Genomic DNA, 20,229 nt, shown 5'->3' with positions numbered 1-20,229 from the left:
AGGTCTGCTCTGTTCCCTGTCATGGTTTCGGTTTCCAAATTAAGCCATGACAGTGAGTCAGCATACACAACACCAAGACAGTGAAAGTGAATCAGCTAATGGATTTCAACCATCATTAATTGTATTATTTACACCTGTGCTTTACCCCTTTGTTACCAGGTGACGTGTGGTGTATTCTTTTGTAGGGAGGGTTTTGGTCTGCTACACGATTGATTGCCATTTTTGCTCTGTCTATCTACTGCTTTTTGTAAATAATAAAGTTTTATCCTTTTGATAATTGTTGTTCCGTCTAAAAGGCAAATTGTGTGGGAGTAACACCAAAAACTTGAATCATTACTCAGTGAAGTTTATCGGTATGAGCTGACAAAATAAGATCATTAATCCATGTTACACTTACACAACTAAACAAGTTGTTTATAAATGGTAATGCTTCCCCCATCTATTTATTATGCACCATGAAAGGTTAAATGTCTATGAGAGACGCCGACTGCTGGAGGCCTGAGTCGGAGGAAGAGCCTCAGAGAAATGATATACAGCTCTCATAAACTATTTATGAAATTCCCCTCATTAAACTGAGTCTCATGACTGTACATCTATGGTTTATTTCTTATTAACTATGCTATAGTTTGATAGATAAAGAACATTTTTTTCAGTCCAGTGGATGTTTTCTAATAAAAGACTAGGTTGTTGTGTTTTGTTCCTTTTCACCAATAGTTTATGGCTTTATGGTAAATGGTGATTTCACAAATGTGGCAAAGAAACTGTTCAACTGCTCAATTTGAAGATAGTGAAGCAACTAAACATGTTTCCTCTAGGTGTGTGTGTGTGTGTGTGTGTGTGTGTGTGTGTGTGTGTGTGTGTGTGTGTGTGTGTGTGTGTGTGTGTTTTCAATATAACCTACTATTAGCCACACAGTGGCGCAGTTGAAGCAGCTTGAGCAGGAATATTATGTCATCAAGTGATTACCCTCAGTCCAGGCTGCTGTCATCACGATGAACTCTGTCACTGTTCTGAGCCCTTTCTTTTGCTCATGTTTGCATGCATGTTTTTACCACTTTCCCCTATCTTTGAATTGTGTATCTGAGAACATGCCACTACTGTATCATTTGAACATTGAGCAGAGCTATGGTGTTACATAATGTCCATCTATGTCCAGCCATTAGGCTCCCACTGGTTGTGTAACACATAAGTGTGCTGGACATCAGAGGAGCCCGAGTCAGAGGACAGACCTCTGTAGATATACATCCTTTCTGAGAGGATGTTTGCTTATTTGTTTTGAATTTCTCATCTAATTTAATATAAACACTCCAGCCACTTCCCTCTGGCCAATCACAGTCCAACGCACCAACAACCTCAAGACAGCCTGGACCAGGCTGAACTCAGATAGATATTCATTTTCCGTTCTGGTTGTTTCTGAATGGAGCTGTGCAGATCTTTCATATAGAAACCATCCACGTTCTTTGTTTACATCCTCCACCTCCGCCTCTCACAGCGCCACACGATGCTCCGAGCTCACACCGCTTGTTTACCAGCGCCCCACTGAGCACTGAAACTCCATCACAGCCTTCAAAAACGAGGCAAGAAGAAAACAGCTCGTCGCGCTCGGCGGCAGCCAATCAGCGGCCTGGTTTCTCTTCAGCATCTCGCAGGGACTGAGCCATCGGGCAGACTTGAGCTCAGGCAGCAGCGGGGAGGAAGGAGACTTCAAGGCTGCTCGACGCGCAATTATGGTTTTGTGAAATTTACAAGGAGGTGGAGGATTTCGTCACCAGGTGATTAAAGCTGAATTTGGCTTCATTACTTTATTAGCAGAAGCTACCATTGTCTCATGGTAGATCTACATGTTTTCACATTATGCAAACAATTAACAATTTGATGACTTTATGCCAGCCTACATACATTCAACTGATTCCTGAAGGTGCTTGTTGTTCAGGTTTCAAGTCTCTGCATGCTTCCTTAATGCTGATTTTGCAATAAGAGATGCCCTTTGACATATAAAGACGTGTTGCAGCATGCTTTGCCAATAATTGAATAGAATCGAAAGGGGTTTGCCTATAATGTCATGTCCTGGAATTGGCAGACATGCATTAGGAGCTGACAATAACAAACTGATCACGTGGACTCTGTGTGAATGTATCTAGCATTTACAAGTTTATGTAACACACTTCGCTCAAGAGTCACGCTGAGACAATCTGGTTTAACCGGGAGCTGCACAGTAACATAAACACGAGCCTTTTCTCCTCTGTTTATCTTTTAAATGCGGGCTCAATGAGAGCCAGAGTGAAGGCTTCTCCATTAAGCACCATTACTGGTTAAAGAGAATGATTGACAATGCATTTGGCCTGTGGCTGCAGCCTTTGTGCCAAGCTGTTGGGTTATATGGAGGTAGTTACATAATTATACATGAAAAAAAAGTGTGCCTCTTTTATTAGCTTCCTGATGCTCTGAGCAGCAACTCCTTATTTAAGATATGACGGGTTTTACAAAAAAAGAAAAAAAAAAACAGACTAATGAGGCATATGTAGGGATGGAGTACAACATGTTCTGGACAGAAATATAAATAAGTATGATGTAATCTGAGAAGTGTTGATTGGTTAATTGCAAATTAACAGCCTACTGTTTAAAATTACATCGGATTCCGTTGTGACACTGATCAGTACCAGTAGGAAAAGTAATTAATGTATTATGATGTAAAAAAAAAAAAGAAAAAGGGGGGGGGGGGCACAAAAAGACTCTTCACCTCTCCCATAAGGAAGGTAATATGTTTATTTTCTCTCAGCAAGGCTCTGTAGCAGAGTCCTCCCTAGGTTTAATTAGGTATGCATGAGAAGAAGTGTTTGTCCCAGATTCACTGTTTTAGGTTTCATTGCACTGGTCCAAGAGCCTTTGGTTCCTGTCATAAACAATTAACCTCAGAGTGTAAAGTATCCCATTTTGTTTGTGGTGATGGCTCAAATTCAGGTCAGGTTTACAAAATAAAAGTATTGCTTTTGGGCAAAATGAAGTGTTGTAGTCTGATGCCTTTTTTTTTTTTTTTAACTACACAAAGCTGAGGGGGAAAATTATTTTTTCATGTTAGCCTTAACATTAGGGAATAATTGCAACTATGCGTTTCATTGTTTCTCATTTTGGTGTTTAGACATTAGATGGTGTTTCCAGGACATTACAAGGACTGAGTTCTATTATTAATTAATTAAGTGAGACATTACACAACACAGTCTGCCTTCCAAAAATGTTTTAACCAGGCTCTACCCGAAGCTAATTTGCTGTTGGCTGAACAGGCCTTTCTCCATCTGAGCCATGTCAGGGACACTGTGTATGGCATCATCTATTCTTCTCAAATGGGGGGTTGCATAAGGACCCCCACGCTTTCTTTACGCTGCCTTATACCTCTATTTGGCTTGCTGCTGCTGCCAACAATAACTGCTGTAGCTTGTTTCAAACATCTTGTTTTTCTATGCACAATGCTTGCCAAGATCTTTGACTCATAGAGCAGTTAAAGAGTTTAGGGAGGTGAGGACTGACAGAGACAGCATGCTGGTGACCTCAGACCCGGGCTGCAGCATACTGATGTCATGCCCTCTCTCCCTGTATCTTTGGGGAGAGAGTTGGGGTTGAGGACAGTGGCCAAACTGGGAAATGGTTAAGAGGTTGTATTTAGTGGTGTCAGGTGGTACAGCGCTGAGTCAATGTTAAAGGTTACAGCTAGCATTGTTCTATATTTTTGTTATTGTTATGAGAAGAACAAAACCTATATGATGCGTTTGTCCATCTCCCTCGATGCTCTCCAACTTTCCTCACACTGCCTGTGGCGCTCAAAGCCCATTCATTCCTACTAAAGATGTAAATTTTTTCAAAATGTATAGTTTCATTTGTAAAAAAAATAAAATAAAAAAAGAAAGAAAAATAAAAGGTGCTTTCCTAAAACAGCTGGGCATTGTAGTTTTTAGCAAATATTACTCATGCATGAGTAAATGGGGCATTTGTTGGGAGCCGTAAGAGTAATACAGCCTTGGCACAATAGAGTATTTACTAGTCATATGTATACATTTTCACATTTTGCCTTCATTAGGTAGTTAACAGTGGAAATGCAGATGGGAAACATGGGTAGAGAGAGGCAACCCACTAAAACAGCATAAGTACAACTGACTGAAAATCAACCACAGTCCTTGTTAGAAGTCGTAATAGTTTAATACGCCAATGACGACAGAGGTTAATGGCACAGAGGAATAATCTACACCAGGTTCATTGGTGATTCTTGTCATGGGATTTTTTGACAGTAAGAAGAATTTTGAATATTGCCATAGCCCTGTCTTTTAAAGATGGCTCTTTGTTGATTTACACTCTTCAGTAGTGCTCGTCCCATTAATTAGTCTACAGTACGCAGCGTGGCAGTAAGCTGGCAGACACGATGTACTACATTAGATACAGATCAGTCCTGAGCAGACTGGAGGGTTTCACCGTTGCAATGATGCTCGTGCTTTATGTTGACGATTGACCTACAGTCACATTTCGGAGCAGCTGCCTGGCAACGATACCGATCTAGATCAAAAGCAGATGGGATCTCTGCATGCCCACTCACCGTGATGGCATGATAGAGGAGGCTACTGTTCAACGCTCTCCTCTCTCTCATCACTCAGACAACATGGCCATCATTTTGTGAGTTAAACACCATCTGCCAAACCAACACTTAAACACAAAATGTTGTTTTTTTTGGTGTTTCGGCGTGCGTGTTGTCCACTGGCTGATCTCCTCCCTTGAGAATGAATAGAATGTTCCATCCATGGCGGCGTATTGTTGCTATGAATAGATCCAGTTCAAAATGGGTCAATTTATAGTTAAAGCACTCATCTGTGCAGTGTATTGCCAGAAGGCGATTGTATGTAAGCATGCTGTCATCCAGTCACAGATTTGTCTCTGGAGATCTGCCCTTAACCAAATGGCTTCTTGTGTGAATGTGGCAAATTGGGGCAGAAAAAACACACAACAGCACAAAACTGTTCTAAAATGATAGTATTTGTCTAATAATTGTTAGAATCAAAGCATATATAACTTTGAATTACATATAAATCACTTGTTAAATCTTACAATGTTTCAGCCGGCATTTCAGTATGTATACTAAGACAAATATACTGGGCCAAAAGATATCTTCTCCAAACTCTATAATTAAAAAAAAGGCCTGTCAGAGCACTACACTTTATTTTAATCTCAGTATGTGTTCTATTTCAGGCCACTGAACTCAGCACAGTGTTAATGACCTCCTCTCTTATGTATTGATGTGATTGAGGAAGCTTGTTGTACTGAGGACTTAGACACTTGAAACAGACTAACTGACTGACTATAAATTGGAGGAGGATGAAGAAAAGGTTCCTTTGTTTCACATAGATTTTACTGCTGTGATTGACACACAAAGGAAAACACACACCGTGTAGTTTGTCTACTTCTGAAAGGATGTTTGAAGAACGGTGGAACCTCAGTGTGGGCATCACAGGAAGCCACTGTGATGCCAAACCTACATCACATGAACACACAGCAGATTTGAATGTATCCCTACTGTGATACACATTTTACTTCTTGCATCCCACTGTAAATCTGCCGACAACAAATAAGTACATTTCCATCATATACTCATTAAACTTGTAGGATGAACCATTTAATTAAAAAAAATAAAACTAAGGTGTATTATGATCTAAAGAGAGTGATGTGATTATATTAGTTTAATAGAAAGACATTTTCCAAGAAGGCTGGATATTGGCAATGATCTAGCAAATCAATTGAATTTCAATTTCAGATATGATTTGTTTTGAATCAATCAATTCTGGAATTACATCACGTAAATACTAAAATTGAATAAATATAAAAGTGTTTTTAAGAATTTATGCGAGAAACTAGAACTTATTTCACAAGAACCTTTTCTTTTAATATGAAACAGCTGAAATCACAAGTTACTGGCTAAATTGTCAACACATTTCTCTGTTCTGGACCTAAACAGTGAACCAAGGAAATTAAAACTATAATTTATAACAAGTAATCACAGCCTTCCTGTAACATGTACTGCAAATGTGAACATATTCATTGTGGAAAGGCACAGATATAAATATTGATCTTGAGACTCAACATAATATCATTTAACTTAAAATTGTGATCAATCAGCAAATCGTTCCGTTTGACCTAGCCCTGTCCCCCTAAGTATGACCTCGTTGTAATGGCTGCCTAGTGTATGAAATACATTTTAAATAATGTTTCAGGCTGAAAATTTCTTTTGGTTGTAAGTATGAGTTATGAGAGCGTCTTCATCGCTGGATAGATTTAGATTTTCCATTACAAACGACCCCCCCCCAACACATGATAGATACAGCTTCAGCAACCTGTTACTCCATCTCGATTGTCTTGGCCCGAGTACTCGATGACATATGACTACAGAAACTCCTGCCATCAATAGTGGCACTCTGCGATGTCACCATGTGTGTATGTGTGAAGACATGGGCATGGGTCAGACAGAGAAGCCACTAGCACTGGACAATGGGTTCCCAGTGTGCGTAGCTATGAATGCCATTATTCATACAGATTAATAATCTCCCCTTTTTTTTGTCCTAAGAATTGACATCCTGATTATAATGGCTTTATGCAGTGTCAATCTTGGAACTTTTGTACCCATTTAAGTGTCGACTGTACTCAGGAAGGTCACATTTGTGGTTGCTTGCCACAGGGTCGTGGAAATAAAACCCTTCACTTTTACATGGTGCCATTGGGGGTGAGTGAAAGAACTTAATTGCTGACTTGAGGGACTCGCTTGAAACTGTACTAGCTGGAGCAGACGGTAAAGTCCGCGGGGATACGGCATCTCTCTCTGCTTTGCATCTTCTTTGTATCTGTTTTAACAGCAGCGAATAGAACGACTGGCAAATAGTTTTAGAGACTTTGTTGGGGTGTACTTTGCCATGGCAGCACACGTCCTCTAACAGTGCTGAGCTGAGTATGGGAACAGCTGAAAGGTGAGCAGAGAACCATCACTTGCTACAAACATAGAAAATGATCTTAATAGAAATAGAAGAAGGCTTTTTCTTGCTTTTTTTTTGTATGACAGTAATTTGATTTTCCTGCTTCTTCCCAAATCAACATGGACTAAAGTAACTTCTTCAAGTTCAAGTGTGAGGCTGTGTCGAGAAGGTGCTATCCAGTTGCTCTGCACACACTGATGCAAATCTGGATAATGATGTGTTTAGAGAGGAATCCCTGTACTCAGAGTGAATGAAATCATCCGAAGCAAAATAATACGGTAGTAATAATCTTTATTTTTAGAGCACTTTTCTAAACCCACGTTACAAAGTGCTTCACACAAGGCAACAACTTCAAAACAAGCAGATCATCAAAAGAGAGAAGTGAAGGCAAACAAACACAGCCTTAAAGGATGTGTCACAACAAAGAGTAACTTACATGCACACGCTATCTGGAGGTAATTTGGTGTTAATGATGATTGAGGGGATTTTGATCTTGATCCTTTTGAAGTTGTGGTCGTTATTCACCCCATTCTGACGAGTTTCCTTAAATCTCTGTGTCTGCTTGTGTGTGCCAGACTGGATTAGACATGATCTCATTATTAATTGTGTTTATATTGGAGTGTGATTAAAGAGTGAAGAGTACAAGTGGCATATTGTACTTTTTTTTATAGTGATGCTTTATTTTAATTTGTTTTGATTTTATTCTTTTCTGTCTTCCTTCTTCTTTCTTGCACTCACATGTGTACAGACACCTCCTCTCACATCGTTCACCCGCGTTCTCATCTTGTCCCACAGCACAAAGAGAAATCAAAAGTCGGCTAATCCAAGCACTGCGCAGAGGGAACCAAATTCCTGCACAAGCATGGCAGACCAGAGGTAAGTTTTAGAAGTCATCTACAAAACAAGAGCCTTCACCTCACATTTTGCGCGTTAGTTCAAATACCCATCTGCTCTCTTGGTTCTTGATTTGTGTGCCTTTTGAATTCCACAGAGATCTATTTATACCCTTCACCGCAGTGCCAGAACACATAACACATCTGCCCATTCACAGGCAGTGTGAGCGCAGAAACACACCTCTGGAGGGTCTAATGTTGCTTGTAACATAGATTAGCTTGCAAAATAAAGGGACAACTAGAGACAAATTTGCAAGCTGTGTCTTGACCCTAAAGCATGATGGACTGTTTAATTTCTTTAGCAGTGTTTGTCTGCTGCAAGTCTTGCAGAGGGTAAGATCAGATATATTTCTGCTGAAAACCCTCTCTTCCTTCCTGGCGCACATACCGTGACTAAATGTCTTTTTTGTTTTGAATCTGTTGATTTTCCTTCTTTTAGGCAGCCAATAGTCATTCAGCCCCAGTAACTGTTCCTCTCAAATCAAATGTTATTTTACAGGCCTCTTGTACTCTGAATATTCAGACATGTGATTTAAAGGAGTAGGTTCAGTGAATGTGCTACATTTTCCATTATATTACCTCAATAAATGATCAGATGACACTGTAACTTTTTTTTTTTTCCCCTCTCAGAGACAACATAGATGACTTTAAAGTCCAGACAGCCAAGCATCCCAACATGGGCTCGGCACCTTTACGGCCGCACAGTGAACAGTCTAAAGACCGAGCGTCCAAAAGGCTTTCGTCTGAGTCTAATGGGACCAGCGAAGGAGGTGTGGGTTCGTCCACACCAGTGGAGGTGACCGCTTTGGAAGAGTCATTTCGGCGCTTCGCCATCCACGGTGACACTCGCGCTACAGGCAAGGACCTGCACGGCAAGAACTGGTCCAAACTCTGCAAGGACTGCGGTGTGATTGACGGCAAGAGCATCACCCTCACCGACGTGGACATCGTCTTCAGCAAAGTCAAGTAAGAAATGCACCAAATGTGTTGCTCTCTAAAGACTAAATATTGTGAAATCATTTTCAGCCTATGTGGGGTTTTTTTCCCCCTTTCGTTAATCTGTCAACATCTGAGCTCTCAGCTATGATCTTGCAACCGGCGTGCCACAACAAGACTGTCCTGTTTTAACACATAGTGTTCCAGTACTGTTGACTACAGGTTTAGTCACTGAGATCAGCACGCGCAAAAGGTCACCAACATGGAGCATTGTGGTGGCAAAGAGCTGGAGATGAGAACTGGCTCAGGACTGCACTGTTGGTATGAATGAAAAAGGCTGCTTATATTCTGTTTCATTAGCGTCCATAGGATCAAATCAATGGCATTGTCAAGAAAAACGGGCAGAGGGAAGGAGCAATGAAAACTGGCTGAATGTTGCATTGTGGGCTGCTGCTATGGAACACCATGTTTTTTGGGCAATACTGACTCTTCTTTCTTCTGTTGAGTTAGCTTAGGTGAAACTGTCCATGAGAAACAGCAGCCAGAGCAAGAGGCCAGGGTGTCTCATCCTGTATCTCCCTCAGGCCACACTGATTTATCCGTAACTGCTTGATTTAAGTGAGGTAGAGTCTAATAATAAGCTGTGACCTCAATATTATTTCACCAAAGGAGGAAAACCTTTCATCGGTACAGCTGTGCTTATGTTTACCAAGTGTACTGAGTCTGCAGACCTTTTTGTGCTGATAACACATTGACAGATGATGTGTAGATATCTTCCACATCACATTGGATATTAGCATTGTTATAGTATTGCTCACATAGAGTAAGGTTCACACAGTTCTTCCCTGAGTGCCACATAATAAAAAGATGGTGCAAGAAAGGACAGGGCTTTCACAATGCAGGTTTGCGCATAGTTAGTTTGGAGATCTTCATTCATACACAAAGCAGACGTTTTTTTTTTTTTATCCTGGTTGAATGATGTGAATAAAAAATGATTCTGCTAGACAGCACCAGAATAGAAGAGTATGGCTGGAAGCCACTCATCATGTCTTGCTACAGGAGGGAAGAGGTTGCTTGAAAATCTCACACTGATTTAGTGGATTTTCCATCTTCTGCTGATGTGTAACCGAAGTTCAACCTCAGTCATTTTGTGTACACACGTCTATACAAGAGATTCCAAAAATGGTTTTTAGTGTTAATTTTCTGTTTGAAAGTTTTTGTTCCTTTCCTGTGTTTAGGAAAGATAAAATATATATTTTTAAAAAATGTCTTTCCACAAAACTAGGATTAACTACTTAATGACTTCTACTACCAACAAACAGTCAAGGATAAACTAAAACGGTTTTGTATTCTAATTTTTTATTTCTTGCATACCAAGAAGAAACATGCATGGGTTTTCCATTTCCAGAACTCACAAAAACATGTTACAGGAGACACAAACATGGAGTGGCAGGATTCAGTCCTGAGTTACAGCCTATCAAAAGACACACACATGGCTTCAGATGCTAGAGACTGAAACTGACTCTCATATTTGACCAGGATTACTCATGCATGTTTATACTAAAGCAGAAAAACGAGCTACAGTAGTAGTCCTTTCATGATTGGTATTATTTTTGTGCTTAAGATGGACATGACATTCTCTGCTGAAAGATGATAAAAAACTTGGGCAAGACAGTGCCCTTACGGTCTTGCAGGTTTTCTAGCATTTCTAGATAAACATCTAAATACATCATTATTTCAGCACTTCTTACAGCAAACTGGACAAATGTATTTACATTTGTGAAGCCAAAGAAGTATCCTTGTTTTTTGGACTTTGAGTCACCCACATCAACACCTTCACAGTTGGCATGGCAATGGGTGTTCGTGTTTACTGCTCAACATTTTTCTTGGCATGACAAGTGAAGCTGGCTGTGGGATTTAAGCTTGTTTACATTGCGCTCTATTGGTGAGCAATATTTAGAAATGTGCAAACAATATGGTGCAACCGCTTTAGACATTTAAGTAAAAAAGCATGTTCCCTGTCTTTTCACACATGCTTTTAGTCGTGAATCTGTGCAGTGTTGTAAACACATTAGGTCCTTGGTGGGTGTTTGGCCTATCGTTTGCAGGCGTTGTCGTCTGAGGCTTACAGGTTCTAATCAGGGTCCCAGATAGACCAGCATGCATTGTGAACCAGCCTCACAGAGGATGATAGTACAGTAAAATCTGAACAAAGTGTGTGGTGTGTGTACACTTCAGAGGATAAAAAGAGGTAGGCTAGAGGGTGGGGGAAGGGCTTGTTTTCATGTAGTTTCTGACTCTGGGCAAGACTGAGCCAGGGAGGGCTGTCATGCCAGAGATGCAGATCTCCACTTTCCTTTTAATCAGTGTCAAAACTCCTTGCTTGCACACGAAAAATTAAACATCCTAATGAGCACTGGCTAATGACAGCATGGCTGAATAAACCCTTATTTATTGTGGGTATGGAGGTCTGCTGCACCTCTGCTGTGCTGTCTGCTCGAAGCCAGAACACCATAGCTTAAACTATGGATGAGGTTGAAATCTGGCGTGGACTAATTAGTTACTAGCATGATCTTATGGTGGCTTCATTTTCTAGGCTTTGGTTGAATTTCCTCATCACTGAACATGATGTAGGCGTTGTAGGCGATACAGGAGCATTTTTTTTATATGGATCATGTAATACAGATGGTTGAACTATGTAAATAAACAGCGGGTCAGCTACTGCAGTATTCCATGCTAAGATAACGTTCCACTTGCCCCCTAACCTTTGTCCTTTTTAACCTCATCACAGTCTCCTCTGATTCACTGTTTACACAGGAAAGTTACACAGGTTAACCATTTGTATACTTTGGAGAATTTAATAGCTCAGTATGGAGAGATCTGCAAAGGACTCACAGCTATCTGCCTTGGACAGACACAGCAGCTGGAAGTCCAGCTTCCCCTCTGACAATAGACAGCATGGAACAGGCACAGAGGAATGGAGCTCTCATATGTTCAACACTGATGGATTGCCCAAACAAAAGCAGTCACTGGATGAGTCAAATTAATAATAAACCCAAACGTCCCTGTTTACTGTAGCTTGTTGCTATGACAGCAGGTTGCCTGGGGAGACTGCAGGGTTTATAGGCTGTTGTTTAGGTGATTTATCACCACAGCAATGGCTGTTTGTGTTTGTGTTACTATGCACTTTTAACATGGAAGTGAAACAAATGGCTGGTTAGACAACTAGAGCACTCTCAGAAGGAGAATGATTGATGATGATGATGATCTGTGGCATGGTGTTATCAGTGGTTACAACAATTTGAGCTTACAAATGAGAACGCAGTGCTTCACAACACACTTCCAGGCACTTAGCTGGACTCAGCAGGTCTACTTGTGTCTATTAGACAGCTGAAATGAAAAACATGGGGGCTCTGGGCCCTGAGCACTGCAGCTGAACTATACAGCTGAATACAATATGATCCATAATATGAAGAGACAGTCACATATACAGCCCACAGCTGTGTATCCAAGTCTGTGGAGTTGCTCGGACGACAGTTAAGTACTGAGACACACTGGGAGACGAGACCCAAACAGTAAAAGTTTTCTCATTGTTTATCTCAGCAGGATACCATCTCCATGCTGTCTTACATCTGCCATGCTAAAGTGATCACACATGGCTGTGTCTACACTACTGTCTGTTCTCGTTTTATGCTTTCAAACTGTACCGAGAGGCTGTAGAAAAGCCCTGCTGATAAAGCAAACCTAAATACAGCATTTTTGTCCCTGGAGGCTCAGTTGAGCAGACGTCTTTTTGGGTGTGTTATCCCATATTTAAGATCCTTTTCCACCTACATTTCAGGAAGAAATCCTCTCGCACCATCACATTTGACGAGTTCAAGGTTGCACTAGGAGAGCTGGCCAGGAAGAAATACAAAGAGAAGACTGGAGAGGAAGCCGAGGCCGAGGTCTTCAAGCTGATCGAAGGGAAGGCACCTGTAATTGCTGGAGTTACGGTAAGACTCAAAACATGAATAATGCTGATGTCATGTCCATTTTACCAGCTATAACGGAATAAACTGAAATGTTTTGCAAACATCCTCACAGAGAGCCGTGGCTTCCCCGACAGTGAGCCGCCTTACAGACACCACCAAGTTTACGGGGTCACACAAGGAGCGTTTTGACACCACCGGCCGCGGGAAGGGTAAGGCGGGACGAGTAGACATAGTTGACACTTCCGGATACGTCTCGGGATACAAACATCAAGGGTCATATGAAAAGAAAGTCACTAAACCCACCGTGGGAAAACCCATGTGAGAGTGAAGATGAGGAAATAAACATTTGATCAATTACTAGGATAATTTTCTATTAAAAAAAAAGAAAACAGAAAAGAAGAGTACTCAATGAAAGCACAAAAGAATAGGATTGCATTATATTTTTCCCAACCATCTATTTTCTGTGTGTGTGTGAGAGAGAGATGTTTTTGAGTTCCTCTCTTTGTCGTCAGGTGTGAGAACTGGAAAACTGTTTACATCTATTTTTACAAAGTCATCACCAGCTGGTACATTCCTATCTGATAGCAAATTACTGCCAAACACTGAAGAGAACAAATGAGAACTTCTATGCTATGAATATTGCAGCTTTGTTGTTATGATAGGGGCTTATAATATTTATTAAGCACAATGAACACAACATGCCAAGAAAAAAAAAAGTGGGGCAGCGGTTTGATGAATTAACAACATTGCACTTTTTAAATGGAAATGTTTCTATTCCCATATTTAGCTGAAGAAATGAATTTTTAATTCGTATTGCAGAGTTTCGGTGTTAATTGGCTCTCATTTTTTACATAAATATTAATTCAATCTTGTGTTAATTGTTTGTCTGTCATCTCCACTTGTCAGCCGTTGTTAAGTCTGTATAAAATCTGCTGTTCATTTTTTATTTTCAAAAGCTCACACTGTCATCTGAATATTTTGCCTTTAGCTCAAACCAAGAAAGATATTCTAAGAATTTTGTCAACTTGGTTTAATTTTTTTTTTTTTTTGTTAGTTGTCGGACTGAACATTTTTGACCTCTGCCATATCTGTCTGCTTCTGTGAATATGAAAAACAAAAGTCCTAGCATGCAAGTCTTTTAAAATGGCCTGCTTATGACGCTTAAATAAACATTTATTTAATAGGACTTTCCTATTACATCTTACACTGCCTCACAAACCATTTTGCCAACATGCATTTTGAATATTAAATTGGTGAATTTAGCTGAAGGAAGCTCCAACCACAGTAGATGAGCTCAGTTGTACAAGATTGTATTTTTAACATTTTACTTAAATTGTTACTTCCTCATCAGATTTCTTACAGTACTTCTAATATATTTGTGGTAAGATTGTGTATATTCTAAAACGTTATAGCCACCTGGCTTAATTTATGACACTGGCTTCGTATGTTTTTATTTCTTCCTGTATTGCTGTACTTTGTGCATGTTGTGTATATTGCATTTGATTCAGAAGCATATAGATGACTGTAGGAGTTTGTCATATCGTATCTGAACTGCTGTGCCTGCTGTGAGGACAGACTACTGGACTGACTTAATTATTTTCTTGCTAAAAATATATTAAGTGATGAAACTGTAGGATCATGATAAAATCTTGTATTGCTTGAAATCAATGTGTATCAACTTGTACATGTACAAAGTCAGCTACCCTATAATGCTATTATACTTGTCTATTGATAAAGATTTAGAGTACCTTTTATGTGTGGTACTGTCATCCAAGGCACAAATTCAACTAAATACAAAAGCAGGGATTTACTGTTGTATCCTGACATACTGCATACTGTATGAGAAAAAGGGAAAATTGCAAGTAATATACTTTTGTAGAACAATATTTTTTCAACATAGTGACAGTGTTTTTTTCACCACACTTGTCACACACTACCCGTAGTCTCAGCTGATGAAGAATCACGCATTGAGTGCGAACCTAGCAGCTATCAGTGCGTTAGTTTTTGTCTGCTGCAGTAGCTTGGGTGTAATCTGTTTCCTGTGCTTAATGCCAAATACTGTGCACCTTTTAATGTGGAGGAACAATATTGTCTTTATTTTATTTTTTTCAAATAACTTTTAATGTACTATTGTGCTCCGGTGCATGCAGCGTGTTTTTGTTCTTGTTCTTTAGACCTCTTAATGTGTGTTCATGATTTGTAGTGCTTTATTGAAAATATAAAATAAAAATAAAAAAAACACCCCAGAACCTTTGCTGAGCAGGTTATGGGGTGCAAGTCAAAATATAATGTTTTATATTCTTATGGCTTTTTCAGCAACACTGTGAAACTCCCTGCCAGTAGCACCAGCCAGTGACCTGTAACAGTCACATAAAAATAAAAGCTGCATTCAGTTTATGTAGGATCCACATTCTAACCTGGCTTGCCAGGTCTTGCATTAGTGTCTGTGAAACGAAAATGTGTTGGTGTGTGTGTGTGTGTCTGTAGCTCTCCAGCCCTAAGGCAGAGGTATAAATAAAGTCACATTGCAGCTGGAATCTAGATGCATTCATTCCACTACAGCGTACAAAGCAGATGGAGACACAAATGGCCTAAAATAAAATAAATAAAAAAGGGGAAAAACAGCCAAGAGAGACACAATCTTGCCACTGATCCAGGAAATAAATTATGACCTATCAACATTTTCCCCCCCCATAAAATGATCTGTCAATATAACAGCCGTGTCACACACTTATACACAGCCTTACTTGAATGAATTGCCTTTCCCGATCATTGTTTACACTGAGCTAACACAGTCTATACATATTTTTTTAAATAATGAACATTTATCAAAGGGGCTGGGAACTTCATACCCACAAAAACAATGTACCTTGCAGTGATATAAATAAAGTATGTCTTTAAATGCTGGGGCTCATGCAGTGACTGCAATGCTAATATGACATTCTGCATAGTCTTGTTTTGATATTTTCATACCGATGCGCATGTCCTCATTCAAAATCTTCATTAATGCTCCCCACTTCCCTTCAGCTCAGCTAGCAAACACTCGTTGGTAGCCACCAGGGACCTGCAGCACGTACACAGACACATTCAAATCACATAAGCAACCAACGGAGCAGCAACTGATTTAGACACGAGCGGCAACGCTCAGATATGAGCATCCTCTTACCTGTGGCTTTCTTGCAGCATATTTGATAAATCCTTGACTTTCTCAGCCTCCCGCACTTTCTCCCTCAGCCCCTCGATCTCTTTCCTCAGCTCCTCCACTTCCGTCTGAGCCTCTACAGATGTGCAAGTATGAGAGTATAGTGTAAGGAAAGCAGCAAAATGTTCATTCATATATATCCCACTGGCATTTACACCCACCTTTAATCTGAGTAATAGGTGAACTTTTCATCATAGACTTGAGATACTGTCGTTCTAATTTGATGAGCTGTTTCTGTAGAGCGACATTCTCCTCCAAGACAATCCTCAGCTGCTCATTTAATTTGCCCTACGATGGAGTAAAGACAATAAAGACTCCATCCTTATCAAAGCTTTTAAGGCCTCCTGAAGTTAAATATTTTTCGAGTGCTGAATCCACTCACAACTGCACTGCGAGTTTCCTCCAGCTGAGCAGAGAGGTTACGAACTTCAGTTTTGTGCTCTTCCTCTCGTGCAGCCGCTTGAAAGCTCAGTGCATCAGCTTCTCGTCTTAAGTTCCTGACCTCAGCCTCCCGGCTGGAAATATCATTCTCCATCATAGAGAGGATCTGGACCGCCTGAGCTAGAGCCAAAAATAGAAATGATGAGAAGATATTCATTATCTCAGGCTCCTGTAATCGGAGATCACATTCCCCAAACCAACCTCCAACTCACACAGGAAGTTGTTGTTATGATGCAAAGATTTCTCTCCCGTCCAGTGTTTGTCCACGAGATTGAGAAGCATCTCCAGGGGTTTCCTGTAACTACCCTGGGGGGCGAATTCAGAGAAACTGGAAGTTGATATCAGAAGAGAAACAACCTCAAATATGAATTGTACAAGTAGGGAGAAGGAACAATTTATGATTCAGTGCACAAATTAGTAAGAAGACTGAATTAACTCCCAACCCTTTTTTTCATTTCTGCTTGCTGCTGCAGGCTGGAGCCCCCTCCTGTCTTATTGAAGCTGGAGTATGTCAGTCTTGGAGGATGTAAAATGGGGTTAGAAGAGTCAGACAGATTCAAACCAGGACGATGAGGACTGGGAGGCCGGATGTTAATAAATGAAGAATTATGATGGTGACTTTGATCTGAAAATAATGTTGAAAACACACATTCAACAACATACCAAGAAAGCGAAATTTGGTATTTGCAGATATGTATAACTTCTGACATGGGATCTTTTTGAGTGCAGACTTCAGCTCCTACCAGGATTGGGGGTGAAATGTCCCTTGGCTGCATGTCTGGTTTGTTTGGGGAAGTCCTTTAGTTTTCCAGGCACTGCTCTGCGTCTCTCTACATAGGGGCCAAAGGACACCTTTGGTCTTTCAGACACTTTTAATGAGGTAGAGCCTTTTTTATGAGATGGATCCTTCATGTGTGCCACATTGGACTCTGCATTATCTGGTAAATTATAAATAACACAATAAAACACTGACATTAATTGACACTGGATAGTCGGACTGGCTTCTGTCTCCACCCAGTGGTGGTTTTACACATTGTCAGCAACTGAAAAGACAACAGAGGCTTCAACTGTAAACCATTTGAAGAAAAAATTGTTTTCTCTAATGTTCAGCCATCTCTGATAACTTAAAATACAGAATATAGAAATACAGAGTTTATTTACAATTACAAAAATGCAGATTTTTGATAAATTGTTCATGGATTGTGATTTCTTTGCTCCACATAAAGCTAGAACTAGAGCAGAGAAAATGACCATACAGCCATAATGTTTTGTTTCTATGGTGTTAACAGTTACAGTCTCTGTCCTCCTAATAAACCACAAACATACACACAAATCTCTGCAACTTTGACTGACTCCAAATAGAGAGCTGAAAAAACTTACCATATTTTGTGGGGGGATACCTGAGGATGGATTTAGCCATTTCCTATAAAAACAAAAACAAAAAACAGACCATACACTATATGTATATATAGATATATAATTAAAATGTGCTTCTGGTGATATTGTTTCACCTGCAGTGAGATAAAATCACCTGTTTTGGAGTAGAACTTCTCTGTTCTGTAAAATCTTTTGATTCTTTCTCTCTCGGGTCTGAGACAGAAGATGGTTTGAAATTAATAATTAACAGAAGTACAAAAGCAAAATATACATTCAGTCTGTTTCGTTTTGAGCTGAGAATTAGTTGTTGGACTTTGACGTCTCACCTTCTGCCTCCTCATGAACAGGTTCGGAGATGGTTTCACTTTGGTCTCCATGATTCATCGCCACAAAATTCAGTACGACATCATCAGTGTCAGTCATGAGAGAGAGACGCTTGGTTAAGCGGCCAACTAAGGCCAGTCTCTGATCACTGCTTCTGGGAACCACAAGCAAGACCCATCAAGGTTACAGCACTTCTTTTTCCATTTAATGCCTCTACATTGGTCCCTGTGTGGCTGCTTTCACCAAAATTCAATAGAAAGGTCACTCTCTTAACTTTCTAAATCTTAGTGATGTTCAGTGTAGTGGGAAAATAGCTTAACTATTCAAAACATTCAAAGGTTTCTTTATCCTTCTCCACTGACAAAATCAGTTTCAGTGCATTTTCCATGTATTCCTATACCTATTCCCATACCTGTGTCAAATATAATTTCAGCTGAAACTCATTTACATGAAGCATTTGATAGTCAGCATACCTTTGGTGTTCAACCTGATTTAGACAGGAGCTCTTCTGCTGAGGTAGAAGGTCAGAGGAAAACTGCATTATAGCAGCTTTGCGCTCAGTGTCTCTGACAGGACAGCTATCTGGAGAGCAATGGAGGACACTTAATACCCAAAACTTGTCTAAAAGGAGCACAATCTGGGTGAAACAGCTGTATCTCACCAAGTTTGCGTAGGTTGGGCATGGCATGCACCAGATAAGGGCGGTAGTTTGGGTCATTTTTGGTCAGAGGGTTAAGTCTGAGGTCTAGCTCTCTCAAAGCCAACAGCTCATACAGCACTTTCACCTCTTCAAGGGAAGGTATGGAGTTATAGTACAGGATCAGCCTCTCCAGCATTTTCAAGTGCTGCACCCCCTGGGAAGAAACCATTGAAGTTTAAGCAGGGGTTAGGCAAAAAGTTTCATTTAATTCATTCCTAACAATGTCACCGATTGTCCCCCCCCAACTACAAAAGTTTGAGAAATGCTTGTAGGGATGAGTGTGTAGTGTAAGAATGGGACAGGTCACACCATTTAGACTTTCATTTGGGGTAAATACAAATAAAATGAGACAAGACATGTAGAATTTTTTCCACTTTCCATAGAAAAAGGTCTTTGATCTTAATATTTTACTGTGTAACATCATTTAGCCTCAATAAAAAGCTTGAACAAGCTGATACAAAATAAACTGCCAGAGAAGACAACATGCTTGTTTGTGGGGGGTGACGTTATCTATGTTTCAAACGTACCTCAACAGAGACGAGTGCATTACAGGAGAGATCCAGAGACTTCAGACGGACAAAGTTGGTCAGTGCGTTTCCCAGATGTCTAATCTTCTCCTCATACGTTCCCGGGAGGCTCAGTGAGCGGACATCAGCTGTTTAAGAAGTGTAATATATGAATAAATAAGATCACACTTAAATAAGATTACGTTGCATCACCTTGATTATGGTGCTTTGGTTTGCACCAGGTGACAGTTACTGCTACGTTAGCTGTCGTTAGCTTAGCTACCGGCAAAAAGCTACAATTTACTCTTTTTACTCTACTCAATTTACTCTTAATGTTTGCTACCATTTGTTCCTTCATAATGTTTTTATTAGCATGAAATAAAGTTACCGAGAGAGGGATGTTTTAATTGTAATCTGTCCCGTATCCATTGCTCCGTTATGGTTGTCAAACACTCAGCCGCCATACTTTTCGAACTTTTGCTGCCTTCAGGAACTGTCGGGAAAAATATCTTCCTCTCGGCCGAGTGCATTACTGCCCCCTACTGTTTTAAAGATTACAAACCAGACATACAATTATTGTTAATCGCTTGTTAAAAAACAGCTAAAACATTTTTTTTACTTACTTTATAACGGTTTGTTGGAAACAGGCGACCAATTATTGTTTATTCTTTATTTTTCAACATACTGTCATAAAACAAACATAACATTCTGTTACTGCTATATACTACTGACTAAAATATACTAAAAACCTCATCGTGTGTATTTTAGTTCATTAAAGTATAGATTTGCGACGTGCATACACGTTCAAATTTATTTGTAGAACACTCACATGCAAAAGCAATTCAAAGTGATAAAAAAAATAGAAAGCAATACTC

At 40.0% G+C, this 20,229-nt stretch overlaps 2 protein-coding genes across 7 annotated transcripts; one reads left to right on the top strand and one right to left on the bottom strand.

Moving 5' to 3' along the window:
- The first annotated feature begins 1,361 nt into the window (after positions 1-1,361).
- Positions 1,362-15,093, top strand: LOC130172300 (tubulin polymerization-promoting protein). Of its 4 annotated transcripts, XM_056380912.1 has the most exons (6): positions 6,777-6,995; positions 7,132-7,279; positions 7,797-7,877; positions 8,525-8,860; positions 12,672-12,825; positions 12,917-15,093. In XM_056380912.1, the coding sequence occupies exons 3-6, from the start codon at positions 7,864-7,866 to the stop codon at positions 13,124-13,126; spliced, it is 714 nt and encodes a 237-aa protein (XP_056236887.1). In that variant the 5' UTR covers positions 6,777-6,995; positions 7,132-7,279; positions 7,797-7,863; the 3' UTR covers positions 13,127-15,093. The 4 variants fall into 4 exon arrangements, with proteins under 4 accessions (XP_056236885.1, XP_056236886.1, XP_056236884.1 ...); XM_056380910.1 differs by lacking the exons at positions 6,777-6,995; positions 7,132-7,279 and adding an exon at positions 1,362-1,772; XM_056380911.1 differs by lacking the exons at positions 6,777-6,995; positions 7,132-7,279 and adding an exon at positions 6,585-6,754.
- Positions 13,834-19,820, bottom strand: cep72 (centrosomal protein 72). Of its 3 annotated transcripts, none has more exons than XM_056380905.1 (14): positions 19,743-19,820; positions 19,376-19,503; positions 18,810-19,002; positions 18,622-18,730; positions 18,151-18,302; positions 17,979-18,037; positions 17,828-17,870; positions 17,191-17,385; positions 16,891-17,072; positions 16,660-16,753; positions 16,389-16,567; positions 16,168-16,294; positions 15,971-16,082; positions 13,834-15,868 (listed from the first exon to the last, which is right to left on the bottom strand). In XM_056380905.1, exons 1-14 carry the CDS (start codon positions 19,816-19,818, stop codon positions 15,808-15,810), a joined length of 1,710 nt encoding a protein of 569 aa, XP_056236880.1. In that variant the 5' UTR covers positions 19,819-19,820; the 3' UTR covers positions 13,834-15,807. The 3 variants fall into 3 exon arrangements, with proteins under 3 accessions (XP_056236880.1, XP_056236882.1, XP_056236881.1); XM_056380907.1 differs by having other exon boundaries at positions 17,191-17,277; XM_056380906.1 differs by having other exon boundaries at positions 18,151-18,299.
- Between the last annotated feature and the right edge of the window lie 409 nt (positions 19,821-20,229).

This window comes from Seriola aureovittata, chromosome 7 (genome assembly GCF_021018895.1).
Source record: "Seriola aureovittata isolate HTS-2021-v1 ecotype China chromosome 7, ASM2101889v1, whole genome shotgun sequence".
NCBI classification, from domain to species: domain Eukaryota; kingdom Metazoa; phylum Chordata; class Actinopteri; order Carangiformes; family Carangidae; genus Seriola; species Seriola aureovittata.
This window is presented reverse-complemented; position numbering and strand designations above follow the sequence as displayed.